At 41.9% G+C, this 20,669-nt stretch overlaps 2 protein-coding genes across 2 annotated transcripts; both read left to right on the top strand.

The window, feature by feature from the left end:
- Positions 1 to 4,627: 4,627 nt before the first annotated feature.
- Positions 4,628 to 5,419, top strand: LOC308287914 (hatching enzyme 1.2-like; the record flags this gene model as incomplete). Its single annotated transcript, XM_080729247.1, has 1 exon — positions 4,628 to 5,419. The coding sequence occupies one exon, from the start codon at positions 4,628 to 4,630 to the stop codon at positions 5,417 to 5,419; it is 792 nt and encodes a 263-aa protein (XP_080585373.1).
- Positions 5,420 to 6,777: 1,358 nt separating this feature from the next.
- Positions 6,778 to 18,706, top strand: tdp1 (tyrosyl-DNA phosphodiesterase 1). The gene is made up of 16 exons (XM_080729278.1): positions 6,778 to 6,979; positions 8,011 to 8,654; positions 9,075 to 9,118; positions 9,439 to 9,494; positions 9,723 to 9,819; positions 10,020 to 10,054; positions 11,674 to 11,766; positions 12,356 to 12,526; positions 12,630 to 12,708; positions 12,822 to 12,998; positions 13,474 to 13,522; positions 13,857 to 13,923; positions 14,524 to 14,631; positions 14,763 to 14,865; positions 16,582 to 16,687; positions 17,225 to 18,706. The coding sequence occupies exons 2-16, from the start codon at positions 8,024 to 8,026 to the stop codon at positions 17,296 to 17,298; spliced, it is 1,890 nt and encodes a 629-aa protein (XP_080585404.1). The 5' UTR covers positions 6,778 to 6,979; positions 8,011 to 8,023; the 3' UTR covers positions 17,299 to 18,706.
- The last annotated feature ends 1,963 nt before the right edge of the window (positions 18,707 to 20,669 follow it).

The raw sequence follows: 20,669 nt of genomic DNA, 5'->3' as shown, positions 1-20,669 counted from the left end.
CGGAACTATTGTGCCGCAGCGCACGTTTCCGGTCGGACATATTTGACCGGCGGACTATTTTATACAGAGGCAAAATATGAGGGTAATAACGAATACAACTGTATACAGAGGTTTGGAAACGACATCTTGCAAAGGTGACATGGGTGTTTGAATTTTTAAGCTATATTTAGTACATATGTAGTACATCTTGGCCAAGTGGTTTGGTATTTAAGTTAGCGATACATGACCCGGAAGTAGATCACTTACTCTTTTGTAATATAAAGATGACATTTGGTACGATGTTTGCAGAGATCAATATGTAAAATATTGCAGATGTTTTATCAAACAAGATGTGAGCTATAGTTAATACACAACCTCTATTAAATATGAAGACGATACCGGCACACCCCTGAAATTCAGATTCAGATTACTTTATTAACCATTGTGTAATAGGAATTTGCTTTGGCATACAACATTTTTGCATTCAAATACATTTTTTCACATATAATACAAAACAAAAACAAACAAACACAAAACAACACCGACAGAACGCAACACACGTAGTCGCCACAGCAGCCATGGGCGGCGCTATCTTGGAGAACCTGCGCAGAGCAGGTTCAGTCGTGTTGTCTTGAGAAAAAGATCTACAGCAAAGAGACTTTGAAACAGTGTTTGTGATCTCTGGCAGTGCACCTGGGAGAACCAAGCGCTCTGCTAAGACAGCATGGAACAATGGGGGGGATGGGAAAGAAGGAAGAGATACAACAAAAAATATGGGCAAATGTGAGAAATACTGTGATTTATTGTATTGTCATTTATAATGTGCTCAATAAAACAAATATTTTCCCAAAAAAATACATGTATATATGAAGACAAAGTAGATTAAGTATTACATTCACAGAGATTTGTCTAATCCGTTCGATATGAATGCATTTGTGTTTAATCAGCTGGACTGAGGTGAACAGATCCAAAATGAGGAGAGGCCCCATTAGCACAAGGGGCCCCACATATACTATGCATATGATAAGTGCAGTGTTACTATGCTAAACCTGACCACACCTGAAACACCTTGTAATGTTTTTGAATGGCTCAGCCGTGATGAATCCGTCATGAACCATCAGGGGTTCTCAATCTTTTATAAATCTTTTGGCCTACCTGAGTATGTGTCAAAATGGCCTGGGCCCACACACCCAAATACATATCATACTTAAACTTGTGCGTAAATGACTGCTTATGTACTTTTAATCAAGAACATTTTGTTTCTACATTGCTATATTGATTATTTTACTAAAGAAATGTAGTAGGATATTTTTTCCACCTCTGAAGAAAACACATTTTAACCACATTTCTTATTTAGCCACTAAACTATTTGTAGGCCTACTGGTTCAACACACGTACAAGTATTATTTCCAATAATATTTTCACTAATTAAAACAAAACATAAAAAATAGGACATTTTCAAGAAAATGTCAAATAAAAAAAATAAAAAAAGCCAAATACAATGTGCCACTTTTATTCTCACTATTATTTAGGGCATAAGTTATTCATTCATAATGTAATTGTAGAAGTTTGGGTCCCAGGGAGTCTCTTTTGGTTCTATAATATAGAACCAAAACCAAAATCATATAGACTCTATATGAAAAAGTTTGGTTGCCCTGCTGTAGATTCCTTCTGCCAGCACTGCTGCCATGACAACTGCATCCTCAACTGGGTGCAGTACTCAAGCAGAACACAAGGGGTAGTATTCTGCACATCATGCCACAAGATAAGGTGGTCTGAGACTATCGATGACATAATTTGAGGTAATTTCAAGATCTTATCTTATTCAATCATCTTTTCCTTGGTAAATGATCACAGGAGGTTCATTTGGTAAGAGAAATGTGATGTCAAGAGTTGCCACACTCGTTGTAGTTTTGTGTCCACAACTGTTCCAATGTGGGTATACATTTTAGGCGGATTTTTCCCCTGGACCCCCCTGGGGCTTAAGAGGTTAACGAAAACACACACACACACACACACACACACACACACACACACACACACACACACACACACACACACACACACACACACACACACACACACACACACACACACACACACACACACAAATGAAATTACCCAAATACACTTTGTTAAAACTAGGACACAAACTTTATTAATAACCATATTCATTACATGAAGTTGTTCACTGACCAACAGTACATGGAGTTTCTGGTCCTGGGAACGATCAGGTCTCCCTCCAGCAGAAACTCACTGGAGCCGTTGTTGGAGGACAGAATCATGGTGCTGATGTCCACCGCCTGGTGGTCGTCTATCTGGACTTCTGATCCGCTTCCTTCTTCCAGGATGGGATGGGCCCAGGAGAGACCCAGCAGTAGCAGGAGGCTGAAAAAGAGCTCCATCTTCACGCTCTGTCTAGACTGAGGCTCCTTAGTCTGGGATGGTGCTGGAGAGGGTGCTTGGAGTCTACAGAGTCATTAGCCTTTAGTTTATACTGACCTGCATTGTGTTTGCTGGAGGATTAAGGGTTGTGTCCAGACCCCTAAACCCTAAACAAACTCTGTTCCTTAGACCAACCTGTTGTTTCAACAATAGTTTGGAAACATGAACACAATCATGTTTACGTGTACATTTTAGATGATCAGCTAACTTAAACTATTTGTAACTACATTTGTATTTCAACATCGTAACAATAAGAAGAGATCTCACAAGGTCAATATCCAAATAGACAACAATGCATCTAATACCCCATGTTATTTAACAAATGGTCAACAGATATTATCTATATAATGACTTATAACTAACGTCAACCCTAACATCCCTATTCTGGGGGCGAACATTCAGTGAAAATAGTAGAGACATACAAGCTCACGAGTTAGTATGCATTGTGAGCTTTGTCTATGTTGTATAATGTTCACTCCAGATTCATAATAGGAACGCAAGGGTTCATTAGGTTAATTTAATTCTGAGAGTTTAAACTTTATAGTAATGTAAGGGTCTGCACATTGAAAGCTGTGCAAACATCCTACACATACACATACTGTATATTGTTATAGGCGGTCATAGATGCCCTTCAAGCTGCTCTGAGAGTGTACACATTCCTGTCATTAGAGGGACATCATGCTAAAGCGGGTGACCTTTTTACATTTTCCACTGCCCATGGAGAACTATGTAGGCATACATATTAAAGCTTATTCAGGTTTCTCCAAACCACCTTGCAGTGTAAATTACATTCACCAATTCATACACCAATGGCAAAGGAAACCATCGGCATCAATCTGCTCATCTTGCTCAAAGACACTTTGAGATGCAGCACACACACAAACGCACGCACGCACGCACGCACGCACGCACGCACGCACGCACGCACGCACGCACGCACGCACGCACGCACGCACGCACGCACGCACGTGCGCACACGCACACACACACACAAACACACACACACACACACACACACACACACACACACACACACACACACACACACACACACACACACACACACACACACACACACACACAGTGACCTTGATGGTATAACAAGGTCACAGTATGGGAATATGTTTTTGTATTGTATTTGTGGAAGGTGTTTTATATTTACAGATTAACTACTTACTTACATGTACATACACATTTACACATTGTCAATCTGTTCACACTAATACTTATGGGACAACGCTATCTCCATAAAGTTAACTACAGTGCTACAGGAACATGGCAAACTACTTCTATATAGCTGGTCCCTCAGTGGATGTCGCTCGCTGCACTCAAAGCTAAACATTCCCTAGTAAAATCCTCAGTCACTGACTGAGCATGTATGGTTCCATTTCTCAACATGTGTACACTCTCAGTGTTGTCTGAAGAAGGCAAAAATGAAAATAAATAGATAATAATAATTATAAATAAATATGATTTTTGCATAGTTTTAAGTGTACAGAGGCCGTTTATTGTTAACCTGGTTTCATTTTGGCTAAGTCTGGCAGATGAGCAGTGTGTGTCTCACTATAAACTCACCACATAAACCCTTCCTAATCCTATCTATTCAGAATTTGGAGTGAACATTATATACAAAATAGCTGATGAGCTATTGCTCACATGGTGTGTTAACTCATGACGTGAGCTTGTACATCTGCTATTTTCACTGAATGTCCCCCCCCCCTCCAGAATAAGGTTGTTAGGGTTCACTTTATGTGGTTAGTAATAAGTAATTATATAGCTAATGACTGTTGAGTATGTGTTAGATAACATGGGGTAGATAGATATGCATATTGTTGTCTATTTGGACTTTGATCATGTGAGACCTCTTCTTATGGTTACGATGTTGACATCCAAATGTAATTTAACAATAATTAGAGTTAGCTGATTGTGATTGTGTTCATGTCTCCCACACACTTAATGTATACTTTTCCATGTAATTCCCTTTAACGCAAACTATTGTTGAAACAGCAGGTTGGTCTAAGGAACAGAGTTTGTTTAGGCTTTAGGGGTCTGGACACAACCCTTAATCCTCCAGCAGACACACCTATGCAGGTCAGTATTAAGGCTAAGGACTCTGTAGACTCAGTCACCAAGCTCCAAGCACCCTCTCCAGAGCATCTCCAGCACCATCCCAGACTAAGGAGCCTCCAGACAGAGCGTGAAGATGAAGCTCTTTTTCAGCCTCCTGCTACTGCTGGGTCTCTCCTGGGCCCATCCCATCCTGGAAGAAGGAAGCGGATCAGAAGTCCAGATAGACGACCACCAGGCGGTGGACATCAGCACCATGATTCTGTCCTCCAACAACGGCTCCAGTGAGTTTCTGCTGGAGGGAGACCTGATCGTTCCCAGAACCAGAAACGCCATGTACTGTTGGTATTCCAACTGCCTGTGGAAGAAAGACGCCAGAGGCTTGGTGACGATCCCCTACACGACGAGCAGCGACTTCCGACCATGGGAGGTCTCCCAGATCCAATACGCCATGAAGTCCTTCCACGACAAGACCTGCATCCGCTTTGAGCCACGTCAGAACGAGCAGGACTACATCAGCATCGAGAACAAAGATGGCTGCTTCTCTTCTCTGGGCAGAGTCGGAGGCAAGCAAGTGCTCTCTCTCAGCCGTCGGGGCTGCTTGTACCACGGCATCATCCAGCACGAGATCAACCATGCCCTGGGTTTCCAGCACGAGCAGACCAGAAGCGACCGTGACCAGTACGTTCGCATCAACTGGGACAACATCAACCCCAACAATGTCTACAACTTCTACAGGCAGTACACTAACAACCTGGGCACCCCTTATGACTACACCTCCATCATGCACTATGGTAGAACGGCCTTCTCTCTCCAGTACGGCAAAGACAGCATCACCCCCATTCCAGACTCCAACGTGCAGATCGGCCAGAGACAGGACATGTCCTATCTCGATATCATGAGGATCAATAGACTGTACAACTGCTGACCGCTCCTTTAAAATGTATGTTTACAACAAATTCTGACACAAAAACCTAACCTAGTTTGACAATAATCCCAGCAGTTTGTAATTTACCTGCTCACATTTACTATAGGCCCTAAAAAACATGTCTGTCAGTATCTAGTATGACTGCAAACATTGAGGACAGAGTAACAACAGAATGAGGATTACATTGAAACCAACCAACTACTACAGTAGGCCTATGTGAAACACAGGTGGTCGCATCAACCTTGAAGCCTTCTACTGATGTGGTCATTATGATCAATACATTAAGACAACAGTGAACAAGTTCATGTAATGAATATGGTTATTAATAAAGTTTGTGTCATAGTCTTAACAAAGTGTATTTGGGTCATTTCATCTACTTACTGATTGTTTGTGTGTGTGTGTGTGGGGGGGGGGGGGGGGGGGGGGGGCACCTCGACAGATTGCAGTCTAGTTTTGGTTAAAGTTGATCCCATGCCAAAGTGCCAGCACTCGTCCAGCAGTCTGCCGTCACCCAGGCGCACGCCAGCTCCACATCGCCTGAAACAACCAACCGCAACACGAGTCACACTTAAAAATTCCGTCCTTGTCCCTTTTATGCCCATATATGGAGATCCCTGATATCATCAATATTAAGCCCATTTATTGGGCCCTATTTTTGTCCATGCTAAACCCTAAACCCCTAAACTTCTTTGCCTTTTTTACTATTTAGATTTCTTTTAAATAGTTCAAATAGCTCACAGCGTGTCGATGTAGATCAGCTATTTGAAGCACTTTAAAATGTTTTTCAAAATAGTAACATTTCTGCTGTCACCCCACGCCCATGTGCACGCGCCCATGAGGACTGTCCTCACCCTTAGGGTGAGGTCGCTTCTTGCCCTCAGGGTGTCTTATTAGTACTATTAGCCAACCTGTTTGAGTCAACTGAGTCCGAGTCTGAAATAAGTTTGAGAACTGTAGGCTACAACTTCAGAACCACCTCTAGGCCTACTGTATGTTCAGCACCCCTGACGCCCTGGCCCCTGAGTAGGCGAATGTGCTGTGTTTCACCACAGGGAGGCGCTGTAAGTCACTGAAAGGACGAGTTGTACTTTATACTGTATGTAATTACGAAATCAAATAGCCAATAGCAATTGAATTCAATACCTCTATCTACATTAAATACGTATACATATGATAACACTACATTACTAATTACTAACATTACTAGTTAGGCTGTCCGTTAAAACACAAGAACGGTGAAATACATGTTATTTATGTTAAAACACGGTTGGGGCCTGGGGGGAACCTCAATCGTCTAGTTTCCGCGTTTCACATCGGACGTATTTATCTGTGCAACAGTGAATTCAACTTGCTGCAGCGCTGGATGTTGTGATCACGGATCTAATATTATTTAAGTTGTATATGCATGTGGAATCAGTCATCAGTAGTACAATCCGAGGAGTCTTGCTGTTAATTCATGTGCATGTTTGTGTCAGAATGCATTTATTACATCATTGAGTGCACTGGGTCGTTGGAAGAGCAACTTCGCAGACAAAAGACCATTGAATAACACAATCTAAGGTAAACAGAAACACGTTTTCACTAACTAACTAACGGTAAGAACAATGCGTTATTACGTGTATGAATTCGCTCCCTATAGCAAGTGGTTCTCTCTCTCTTTTTTTTATTTTCATGTCAAGGACCCCCAAATTAGCCCGCGGACCCCCATTTGAAAAGATATGCCAGTGACCCCCTTAAGAGAATATTTTTGCGGCTCCAGCAGTGATTCTCAATCATTTTGATTTAAGGACCTCCATTTTGGCTACAGACCCTCATTTCAATCTTTCTCTGGGACCCCAATTTATATTGTAATGTCAATTTAACTCTTGACAGTTTTCAAATGGAACCAAATGGACCCTAACGGGTTCATTTGGTCCATTTGTACTCTCAGAGTACAGACCCATAAGTGTCCACTTGGTTCCTAACTATCATTTAGCTGGGGACCCCCTGGAACTCTCTCAAGGACCCCTGGGCCCCACTTTGAGAACCAATGCCCTATAAGTTGTGACCGAATAATGCATCATCGTCTGTACTATTAAATATATATATTTGTTTATTTTGCGTGCGTGTGTGTGTGTACGTGTGCCACCATAAGACTTTTATGATCTGCATCCTTGACAATGGACCATTTTCACATCTTTCAATAGATAAGTAAATACAACTGAAGGTAATGACATTAATGAATTAATTGAGTGATGCTGCCTGGCCCTGGCCCAGAATGAATGCTATTACTTATTCTACACTACAGTGTGTCATGTAACTTTTCTGCAAGTATCCACCAAATGCTTCTGACCCCCCAAGCCTGGGTGGGTGTTTTGCAGAGACTAAAAAGTGTAAGTGCCAATCAGCATCTGCACTTCCACGTTTTGGTTTCTACCAAACGCCCATCCAGCACTTGGGACCAGACCAGGTCTGCAGAAGACACATACATGTTAATGAGAATTCATGTGACCGGGCTACAGTACTTCAGTGAGTCATTGTCAAGTGAGGTTTTCAAATCTGGCTTAATGTCTACTGATCTCCCCCTTGCCCCCTCTCTCTCCTGCTGTCAGTCAGTCAGCCATCATGTCTCAGAGCCAACATGGCAAGTGGTCCGTGTCCAGCAGTGATGACGACGACGATCAGCTCAGCTCGGCCCAGCCTTCCAAACCTGCAGTCTCTACCTCCCATGGCCTGGTCTCTGAGTCCCCACCCAGACACAACCGTCCTCGCACACCCACACCCACGGCAGTCGTGAAAGCAGAACCCAACCCGTCACCGGTCAGGACGGCCCCGTCCGCCGTGGTCATCGGCTCTGAAGCAAGGCAGATGGCCCACGCCAGCCAGTTGAAGCCGGTGAAATACGAACCCAGTCTGAGTCCCTCGCTGGCCGGGAAGCGGAAGAAGGAGACCGACGGCTCGGGCTGGGCTCTTTCGGATAGTGAAGACGATAACGGTGACGATGATAAAGGTCAGAATGGAAAGAATCGTAGCGCAGATCCACACAGGTCCAGTCCAGTTCCCCCAGCCAAGAAGCCGAAGGTGGAGAAGCAGCAAGAGCGCCCTCCCAGTCCCCACGGGAGAGTTTACTACGTAGACGAGCCGGAGGACTTCTTTGAGAGAAGTGTGCCTTGCTCTAACGACATGTACAGGTTTTACCTCAACAAGGTGACTGGACTCGACAAGAAATACAACACTGGAGCTCTGCATATCAGAGGTGAGCATCTATGAAACGGAAGGGTCCACATTCGTTCTGTTTGTTTGGCAACAAAGTTTGTTGTTCGACAGTTGAAGGAAAGCAACATTGGCAGGCATTTCTTTACCTGACAGTTGAGTTTAGTGTAACTTGGTTTAGATGTGTTTACATCAGTTCAGTTCTGTTGCATTTACTTTTGCTTAATTGACCATATAAGAAAACAAGCATATCAGAAAGTGTCTGCAGATGGACGGTGACTGCAGTGTGTTATTGAAACCTTGCTTTGCTACCAACTTGTTCAGTTAATTTTTCTGACACTAAGTTAAAAAATTACATGTCATGACTGTAGCCTAAAGATGAAAGAAGTGGTGTTTCTTGTGTGTGTACGTTTGTATGAAGAACAAATGAACAATTAATCATCATGAACTTGTCTTCAATCAGACATCCTGTCTCCATTATTTGGGACATTGAAAGAGTCAGTTCAGGTAAGAGATTCTTTGTGCAGTTGTATCATCTTAATTTATCTTTTGCCTAGCATGTTTAATAATTAATAATACAATCTGTACAAGATATTTATGAGCAGTGCGCCTGGAAGCAGCTAAGCTCCAACATCTGGCTTTGTCCGTTTGTCCAAAGTTTGTTGTATGCCCAGGGTCACATTGGTCGAGCTTCGTGGGACACTTAATGAAATTAACTCATAAATAGCACCGCTCACTTCACACTAGGTGTGAAGTTATAGCCTTAGTTAGCCTGAAAAAGATCCAAAATGTTAAATAGCTCTAATTCATCTTGCTCTTTTTTCTAGTTTAACTACTGCTTTGATCTTGCCTGGATGGTTCAGCAGTATCCTCCAGAATTTAGGTGAGGCCTATCACATAATATTCACCTACTACAATGTCTCCCTCTCAGCTTTCCTACTGTCTGTCTGTCTCTCCTATACTGTCTGCCTTCAGCTTTCCTGTAATTGTCTCTCCTACACTGTCTCCTCTCAGTGTCTGTCCTACACCTACACTGTTTGTACACTGTCTTTTGTCTTGTCTTTCTGACAATGAAGCAGTAAAGCATTCAGTGTGATATTGTAATGTTCAGGGACAAGCCAGTTCTGATAGTCCACGGAGACAAGAGGGAGGCCAAAGCTAGACTACTGCAGCAGGCTCAACCCTACCCTCACATCAGCTTCTGTCAGGTAGGCTACACAGCTCACCTCACATCTTTCCATATGTGCTAGAGCTGGGCAACTTAATTTTTTTACAACAAGGGTTCATATTTTAGATTGTAAAAGTTTGAAAGTTGAAAATGTTGAAAGTTGTCGCCTATAATGAATTGCGCAAAGTAGGCTTGCAAAGTTTAAAGTAGTTAACAGGATTATATTTATTTTCCTTGCAGGCTAAACTGGATATTGCTTTTGGAACTCATCACACGTAAGCCTTTTCTTTGCTCCGCCTCCTACTGTATGTGCAATGTCTGTCAGTTCTCCTGATTCGTCAACATGAATCTGTTTCCCTAGCATTGTCTTAAAAGTTTTAAAACTGGTCGAGTATGGTGATCGCACCCTGCCTGTCCCTGACTTCTCAGTGTTGGAGTGACGGAGAACCTCTGTGCGCCCTGAGCAACAGCGACTGTAGTTAAGCTGAGAGTGAGACAGTGTAGGAGAGACAGACAATAGTAGAGCCGAGAGGGAGATTGTGGAGAATCAAAGGAGAGACGTTTCTGAGAGGATTCTATTTGATAACAGTGTTCTTTCAAAGTGGTCTTTCATAGAGAGACTTACGATAGCTATTGCAGTAAAACAAGATCAGCTTCATGCATCATTAACATTCTGAACACTTGCAGTAAAGACAAGGATCTGAGCCACATTACCCATTAACAAATCTCTAAATCTCTTCATGGGAACAGTATACTAATATTCCTGAGATCCTTGTGTGTGTGTGTATGTATGATGCTACCAGATATTAATGAATAATAACAAAAATAAGAAAGAGCCAAAGAGAGAAGATGGAGGATTATTTTTCGAACACATGAGCATATCAGAACAAGTAGAGGTTAAAGATAGTTTATGTATATGTACAGTATGTTCATTTTGTATTAGTGATTTCTTAATATAATCTCAATTAATCTCTAACCCTAAAATATGTATATTTCTTTCTGCCTGGGAAAAGTGAATGAGAAATGCACAGCTTAAGCTCATAAAGCTCCAATCAATGGATTATATAGTATAAAGAGTAAAGTGGTCAGTCACACTGGACAGTAGATGGCAGCTGTTATACTGTAAATAGAAAATACATTTACATTTTTCTCTTCAGGATAACAATTTCATCCAATCAGGAGATCGAGAGCTCATACAGGATACAAGATAAACAAGTGAAACTGGAATTGATGGAAAAAACAAATGATCAGAGAAAGTTGGAACTGTAGAAATATAAAAATTAAGCTGATAAATTATGTTTGTTTGTGGGGTTCTCTCCTGATTAAATTAGCATGCCACCTCAAAATCTATTTTCTCTCTACTAAAGCGCTGGAGAGACGGTGTTAATGTATCAATTAATAACTACACAGTGTGTACACTCAGAGGTAAATGAGCCCTCAATTTTCAATGTAATGTTTTCCTTTAGCACAAATTCTCAACCTTCTGCATCAGGGCCCACTTGAAAATCTCAAGTGTTCGCGGCCCACCCATCTAATCACTTTCATGTTAAGTGGTCAGATGGGTGGGCTGTGTGTATTTTCAAAGACTGTTTATTTTCATGATCAATCAATTGATTATGTTCTGGCTTCGATCAATGGAATTAACACTGTATTCCTATGTATCGGTATCGCAATGAAAACTACATTTTCAAGGTATTAAAAAAGGTACAATGTACAGTATATAAAGTTATACTATCATTCAAAAGTGTTTTGCCGGTTATTTTGGGGGCACACTTGCAGTATCCTCATGACCCACAGGCTGAGAATCAATCACTGGTACAGTACACACTAGTGCTTTGTATTGATACTGGTGATACTGTTGTAAATAGCTCCTCCATCTTTGTTCTCGGTTCAGGAAAATGATGCTGCTGTGGTACGAGGAGGGCTTCAGGGTGGTCATCACCACCTCCAACCTGATCAGAGCCGACTGGTACCAGAAGAGCCAGGGGTCAGTCCATCTGAGCAATTATTTTTATTCACTTATTTACACTTATTTGCCTGCCGCTGTCACGCACCAAAGATCTGCAAGCTCTTACGGCGCATTGTGAGCTTGTATTTGTATAAGGGAATATATGTAGAATATACTGCTACACTCTGTGTCAGTATTTATTATGTTAAGTGCTTTGTGCCACATTTCATATTTATTTATCTACCTATGTTGCAATACCACCCTCTATAATGTGTTGTTGAATATAATACAGTATAGTTTCTAACTTTATCTTATCTGTATATTTTTTGTAAATAGTTTTAAACAATTTGAATATATTTCTATATCGTTGCTTACATTGTAATGAAACTACCTCACAGAGACCAACCGATTATTGTTCATGCCCATTCTAATGTTTATCCTGCCTGATCTAAGTTAGTTTTGGCATTCTCAGTTCCCTCTAGTGGACAAATGTGCATACGGAGAAACGGACGGCCTCATTACAATAATTGTTTTGTTTTACAGCTGTTGTCTCGATTGTTTGAGACGATATAATTAATAACGATTTCAGGTGTAAATGAATTTCTTTGCTGTGTATTACTTTTCCCAGAATGTGGATGAGCCCATTGTTTCCTCGTTTACCGGAGGGCAGCGCACCAGGCGACGGTGAGTCTCCAACCTTCTTCAAGAGGGACCTGCTGGAGTACCTGGCGTCGTACCGCGCACCAGAGTTCACCGACTGGATCCAGAGAATCCAAGAGCACGACTTGTCTGAGAGCAGGTGGGTGCTACTGCTACTGATGTATCCAGAAAAAAGGACCCAGGTGCATTCTCGTCTTAATTTTTAATAATAACTCATTTATAATTCCACTGTCTATTGCCAGAGTCTATGTGATTGGTTCTACTCCAGGGAGGTATGTTGGTAAAGATATGGACCGCTGGGGACACCTGAGACTCCGGAAGGTAAAGACTCATCTTTCTGTCTGTCTGTCTCTCTCTGTCTTTCTGTCCGTCTACCTGCCTGTCTCATACATTTCATAACTTGCATTTCATTATTATTTATTGTTTCTTTCAAGTTATTGTATGAAAACGCACGTCCCATTCCCAACGAAGAGAGCTGGCCTGTGATTGGTCAGTTCTCCAGCATCGGCTCCATGGGAGTGGACAAGAGCAAGTGGTTGACGGGGGAGTTCCTGCGCACCATGAGCACACTGGGTAAAACCTCGCTGCGGTCAGACCCCTCCCTGCACCTGGTACGTTCCACTCGGCTATAGAATATAAAAGACACAATAAAAACAATATGATCTTGCACTGGGACGTTTCCCAGCCTTTCCAGCTCTTTGATAAATGGAAAATAAATTCTCAGGTGGGTTTTAGCCAATCAGGAGAGTACCCATTTATCCACTTAAAATTTATAGTGTTTCAGCTCCAATTGTGTTTTCGTTGGGTCATTACTTCCCGAATTCCAATTTCACTTGTTTAATCTGTATCCTGTGACTGTGTGAATTCTCTCTCCTGATTGAATAGAATTGGTATCCCGATATGAAAAATACATTTCTGTTTTACTAATTTAAAGAGCTGGAGAGACAGGGAGTCTCCTGTTACCGCACAAACACATAGCAATGATTACTATCAGAATAGAGCTGTTCAACATTTATTGTTACAAAAACAATAACTTACCCTACCTTTAAATTGCACTAGACAAGACTCTCTGTTTGTGTTTTGCAGGTGTATCCTTCAGTGGAGGATGTGAGAACCAGTCTGGAGGGATACCCAGGTGAGAAACACATAATTTATATATGAAGCCAATAATAAAGCCCACCTGATACCAGCATCTAGATGAGACTATGCCGTAATTTTGACCACAATGACCACAATTGCTTTTGTGATGGAGACGGAGCATGCTCATTACTCGTCGTTCCAGTCATGTTGTAAGTCATGCTGGAGCATGATTTGTCAACCCGTATATCTCTGACGTGTAGTTGTTGACATCGCGGCAACATGACAGACATATATTTATACAGTATATAGTTTTTAATGCAAGAAAGGAAACAGTGCTGTAGTGTACATGTGACTGTAACTGTCCTGTTATGTTGTCCTTTGTAATGTAGCTGGAGGTTCCCTGCCATACAGCATCCAGACAGCTCAGAAACAGCTCTGGCTTCACACATACTTCCAGTAAGTTGGATCATGGCTTATGGAGTCACACACGCCCACACGTACTACACACATGCATACTAAGTATCATTTATCGTGATAAAAAACACACAATGGTGGAGATTTAAATTCATCGTGAAATTATCCTCCCTCAATGGACTAGTCTGGGATCAATTCACATTTTATTTGCCTGGCTATATCTGGTACTACACAATCTATAATAGGTAAAACAGACTTGGAAATAACGTACTTGATAGCGTCTTTTTTTCACTTTCTACCAAACCTCTTTGACAAAAAATAGCCAATCTACAAGCTCACAACGCGTTGTGCGCTTGTAGATCTGTTATTTTTTGGTAAATGTTCTGCCCAGGGATAATGGATGTTGGGGATATTTTGATTATTGCGATATCGTAAATCGTGGCCCAATTTTTTGGGTCACAATAATTGTGACATGAAATGTTCATATCGTCCCATCCCTAGTACTTAGATGAATATTATATATAACACTATTTGTATTTAACTTCAAAGTTGTGTGTGTGTGTGTGTGTGTGTGTGTGTGTGTGTGTGTGTGTGTGTGTGTGTGTGTGTGTGTGTGTGCGTGTGTGCGTGCGTGCACTCCAGCCGGTGGAAGGCAGAGACCAGTGGGAGGAGCCATGCTATGCCTCACATCAAGACCTACATGAGGACGTCACCAGATTTCACCCAGCTAGCCTGGATCCTCATCACAAGGTGTGTCTGGATCATCTGTGCATTTTGTCTTTCTTTCCTTCTTTTTGACTCTCTTGTTTGCTAGCTTAGTTCAATTTACAGACTGTACTGCATAGTGACGTGCGTGTGTGTGTGTGTGTGTTTCTTTTTAGTGCCAACCTGTCTAAAGCAGCATGGGGTGCTCTGGAAAAGAACAACACTCAGATAATGGTGCGCTCATATGAGCTGGGAGTCCTCTACCTGCCTTCTGCTTATGTAAGATCAACGTGTGCGCACACACACGCACGCACGCACGCACACACACACACACACACACACACACACACACACATACACACAGTTCAATTGACTTTGCACTTACCCGATCATCATCTCAGGGACATAAGTGGCGTTTCCATAAAGCATCTTAATGCACATTAAGCCTTTTTCGCTTAAATCTTTTTATGGAAACACTTCAAAATCCGAATAAACTTTCATTATCCGCAAAAACCTTTATCCGCTTGGAGGAGGTGGATTTTGAGGCTTTATCGAATAAACTAAATGCGCATTTGTGAATGGAAATGGGTCAGACAATAAATGCGAATAGATTATGACATTCTGGGTCCATATCGTCCTCCAACTTAACACTTTCCCTTGCCGCTTAGCGTCCATTGTATAGCCGGTTGTTTGTTACACACGGAGTGACACGGACCGTGTGTAAATTCCTCCCGTTTTCACCTCCCAGAGTCTAGCCATCCGTGGCTAACCCTTCTCATCACACGGTGTTGCGTGCCAAAAGTGGCCGATCTACAAGCTCACAGCAGCTAGCATCCGCGTCTCCGCGTCGTGCTGTGAGCTTGCAGATCGGCCACCTTCCAGAGGACGCTGAAACTTGCAGGATGAGTACTGTGCAGCGATCGAGTCACAGCAGTCAGACGTGCAGTGAGTGCTCTGTGCTCACATCTCGGTTCGGTCTGAAAAAATCTGCCCGATCAACTCATGCGACCGTCGCTAATTCGAATGACACCCACAAATGGAAACAGGCTAAATTCGCTTTGTCTTAATGCGAATTTATGATAATTCGCTTCCTATTTTCGAATAAGCTTATGGAAACATGGCTGTAGACATTGTCTTAAATAAATGCATCTGGGATGATTTTGACCAAAAAAACGCAATCTGGGAAAGGGATCCGATATAAATGGATTTTTCCAAATCCCAATATGAATAACCTGGAAGTGAATAGGGCGTTTGGGATGGCGCCGGTTGTATCAGTCTCCTAGCAACCAGGCACCATTCACACATTGGTGAAGAGCACCCTTGAGTGTAAGCACTGAAAACCCTGAAATGATGTCCATGGCAGTGAACCGTTGGATTTCAAATTACGAGATATCTCGTCAACATTTGGCAGTAAATGTGTTAAAACAAACACTGGCTAGATCATGTTAACAATGAAGCAAACCAACGCTGATCAGGATTATTTAAAAAAAAAGAAAAAGAAAAAAAGAATCCAGCAACATCACTCAATAGACTGCTTCATCTCTTCCCAAAAAGAACCTTGAAGATGTGTTGTCTTAGTAAATCAAGCTACACTGTTTAGCAATTGACCATATTCACACAGCGGCCATCTTGCCATTAAGACAATTATTTGCCACTCTAGTTGCCACCCTATGTATACTGTAGGCACAGTTTTCAATGCAAATATCAGACATGGCTGCCAGGTGTATAAGCTAAGCGTAATGTTACATCAATGTAATAATTTGGTTGGAATAGACAAGGAAACATCTGGAAGTTGCATCTTATTAATGATATTATAAACTAGATAGACATTCCTCCTGCTCATTTCTGTGCACATGTACTGTACACTTAATCCATAGTGTTTTGAGCACATACATTTTTCTCTGTGAAACACATTCACCACCACTGCTACAACTCGGTCCTAGGAGAAACACTGAACGCTATCTGATGGTGTGCATGGTTGTCCATGTCTTTCAGAACATGCAGACCTTCCCTATTCAGAGGAACCCATATCCTATCACCTCTTCTACCAACGCCTTCCCTGTGCCCTTTGACCTTCCCCCACAACGCTACTCTGAGAAAGGTATAGTGTGTGTGTGTGTGTGTGTGTGTGTGTGTGTGTGTGTGTGTGTGTGTGTGTGTGTGTGTGTGTGTGTGTGTGTGTGTGTGTGTGTGTGTGTGTGTGTGTGTGTGTGTGTGTGGGCATGGCCTTCTGTTGTGAAGCACTTATTTCTGTTAAGCAAATCATGTGTTTTTAACCTTTGTTATTACTTATTAACAATGGTGGTAGAAATCAGACAGCTGGATATTTCTGAAGCTAGAATTATTATTTTTTTGGATATTCCGGCCGCGAAACTGGATATTGTTTAAACCAGATAAATAAGTGAAGACATTGAAAAATATCCGATTCACTGGATCCGTGTAGACATGGAAGCCGGATATCTCTGAAGATTTTACTGTGTGTGCTTGTCCCCCTAGTGAAGGTCTGGGGAATCAGATTATTTTAGACCTATATATCTTTGTCGTGTGGATATCTGAAAAACCGGGATATATGAAATATCCAGCTCCGTCTGGCCTAGGCCTTAGTTTATGTTGTCTTGTTGTGCTCTTCTGTTCTCAGACCAACCATGGATGTGGAACATTCCCTACACCCAGGCCCCTGACACGCACGGCAACATATGGGTCCCCTCCTGAAGCACACAGATTACAGACACAACAAACATGCCTAACAACCTATTGATGGTTTCTTTAACCACTTAAACTCTGTATACCTTGTTGTATGTAAAAGAGCGACAATAGCATATCTAAATGCTCACAAAATGTTGTGACATGTTGAGATTGTAGATATTTTGATCAAATTGTCATCTATTCACACCAAATGACATGCTCAGAAATTGTCAGAATAGTGATGAAGTGTTTTTTTTTGTCATCATGTGACATGTTCAACTTGTGTCTATCAAGGTGGAGAATCCTGATTTATCTTTTCCTCTCGCCCAGTTTGTCATGTATTAAATTGACAAAGTCTTGCATTGTGCAGATTCTCTCGCCAACCCCCAATCACCATGTCAGCGTGACTGCTCATTATCCACTACCTCTCTACGCATAACGACGTGCCTGAGCGCACACCCCCATCTGTGTTAACTTGTGTGTGTTTGTATGCCATCATGTATTTTTTGCGAAGTGTGCATTTCCACTGCCACTCGCCTTGTTAGTTGTGACAAAACTAACGTAAAGATGCTGTCTATACCTAATGTACTGTATGTCAGCCTGCAAATAACGTGTCATCACCTCTTGCTTTTCTTCAGCTTTTTTGAAGGCTGTTATAATTTCTTCTAATATGTGTAGCCAAGCTGCACTATGGTTTTAACATTGTGTTGCAGAAAGCCAGTCCAACATGGATGCTATTGCTAACTCATTATCTACAGTAGCAACATCTTCACTGTTTTCACTGTCGATCAGCTGTCTGTGCCCGTTAAGTGTCTTTTCTATTCCTGTCTCTCATCTTTCATGTATTTCTCCGTTTGTTACAATCTGTCCCTCTGTCTCATCTTTGTTTTTCTTTATGTGCCTTCCTGTCCGTCTCGCTCTGTATCCGTGTCCTGCTCTGTCATCTCTTTTAAGGAACTGTGTGTACTGTGTAGACCGGTGGTTCTCAGAGTGGGTTCCAGGGACCCTCGCGGTTCTTTGAGGGGGTTTTCAAATGGATCCTTACAGGTATGTAACTCTGAGAGTGTACACATGGAACCAAGATTTGTTCCATTTGTGGGTCCCTTATGGGGGTCCTTGAGGTGAACCCTTTAAGATCTGGAACACATTATTACACATTATTACTTTAAGCATTATTTAATGCTTTAGATATTGAAACCTGGCACCTGTGAGATTGTAGATCTGCTATTTTTCAATAGTTAAAATAGCATAAAATAATGGTTAAAGAGGTTCCAGGTCTAAAAAGTTTCACTGGTGTGTAGTCCATCTCTCGCCTCTCTCTGTCTGCACTCTTCTGTCCTCTGTTGAGGTGTTGCTCAGAGGAGAGATGAGTCTCCTCCTCTCTGTGTAGCATTTGGCTCAAACAACATCCACTATTGACATGTTGAATAGGTTATGATTGTACTTTGTGTTCTAGAACTGTCATGTTATATTTCATTTTGTACCTTACAGTAGACACGTTTTCTAACAACTCCTGAATAATAAACAATCTTTTATTACTACAGCATTTGTCAGTGGTTTATACATTTTTGTTTCATTCCAGATTTCTGTGTAGTGGGAATGGGGTTTGCACATTTTGCAGTTCTACGGTATTTCACTGAGACACACCTTTAAGACGGCTGATTGGGAGACGGTTTAGTCGAGATGTACAGTCGGAAAGTATTTTTGGGGATTGAAACAGACTAGCAGGGGTGTGTGTGGTTCTGGTGGAATGTACAGTACTTGGAAAGAAGACCACTCATTTTAATGCTCCTACACATTGTTGATGGCACAATCAAGAATGTGTCTCGCTGATCAAGCTCAAGTTCAAACTTTCCCCCTTTTCTCCCCTCCCTCTCCGTCTCTCTGACTGTCTATCAGCACATTCAGGTTTCAGTACCCAGCATTGGCTTTTTTATTGAATTGATTGATTGATTATTTTATTAGACAAAAATGGAGAACAGTACAAGTATAGTCAATACAATTGAAATGTAGTTCAGTACAACTACAGTTAAACACCCTGCCTAAAAGGATCCTGCCCAAATAAGACCTTTTACGGTCTTTTTTACATTGGAAGCCCTGAATGGGTAAAAAATCACACCCGTGTGAAGTGGAGCTGTGTGTGTGTGTGTGTGTGTAGATCATGTGTACCGATTTTTGTGACATTTGAAGAAAATATGTAGGAAAAGGAGCAAAAAGTGTGTTTTGGAGAAAATTCAAGATGGCGGAAAATCTATCCTGGCGCAAATGGGCGTGGCCTATATGGGGAGATGCGTCTTGACCCAAGGAATCCAGGGAAAAAAGAATTTTAATTTTCCGATCCACGGTTCAAGAGTTACGGGGCAAAACGTAAAGTGGGCCGTTATAGCGCCACCATGAGGCCGAGTGATGTAATTATTTTTCGATTCATTCTTAAAATCATTATGAATCTCCTCTCCGAGGTTTGAAACTGTAGCTCCTATGGTTTACGAGAGAAAAATACTTGAAAGTGATTTCTTGCATTGTCCCATTATAAGTCAATGGGGACAATTAAGCGTCGTTTTTTGCCGATTACGTCGGCATGGTAAGGCGGATCGGAACGAAAGGTAATAGAACACCATTCCCGGCCGAGCCGCACATTTTGATGTATATATTGCGCGAGTGGCGTAAATGGTGCGGCACTAGTTACGCGCCAAAGTCAGGCTACATACACACACACACACACACAGACACACACACACACAGACCCACACAGCCACGTATAGGGAGCCTGTGTTTCACACAGCTCCAAAAAGGCTAGCTCTCTCCTGTCCATTTTTATAGGAGAACATTATGTATGAGATTTATGTAGTAAACAAAGATGACTGATCGAACACTTTAACAGTTTGCTAAAAGTACAGTAGGTCTATAGGAGCTTGTTTCCATTCTGGTCCTGGGCCAAGGTACTTGGATAAACATGTTTTCAAGGCAGATTAGATTAGATTTTTTTTTTTTTTTTTTTTTTACTTTTACATTACATACAACCACCTCCCACATTTGCCTGTCAAGTTACCTACACTAAATATTGCCTGGCTGGCAGTGGCAAGTGTGTGCCATTTCATGACTTAAATCAGCCATATGAAGTTTATCTGTGCCGGTGTACACCTGTATTGTTACTTTAAAAGTTGGCATGGAAGTTATACACCATTGTGCACACGCACGCACGCGCACATGCGCACACACACACACACACACACACACACACGAAACAGGACTGGCGGCGGGGAGGAAACCATGGTGTCTCCGCCAGCTGTGGTGGTTTATAGTTTCTGAATGCCGATCGTTGTTGTGTTTGTGGCGCAAAAAAATAACTTCAGACGACTACAAGTCCCGTCGAACCCCGCGTCACATCGTCAATATGG

This window comes from Nannobrachium achirus (assembly GCF_963921795.1).
Source record: "Nannobrachium achirus genome assembly, chromosome: 7".
Lineage (NCBI taxonomy): Eukaryota > Metazoa > Chordata > Actinopteri > Myctophiformes > Myctophidae > Nannobrachium > Nannobrachium achirus.
Note: the sequence above shows the minus strand (reverse complement) of the source record. Positions and strands in the feature narration are given on the sequence as shown.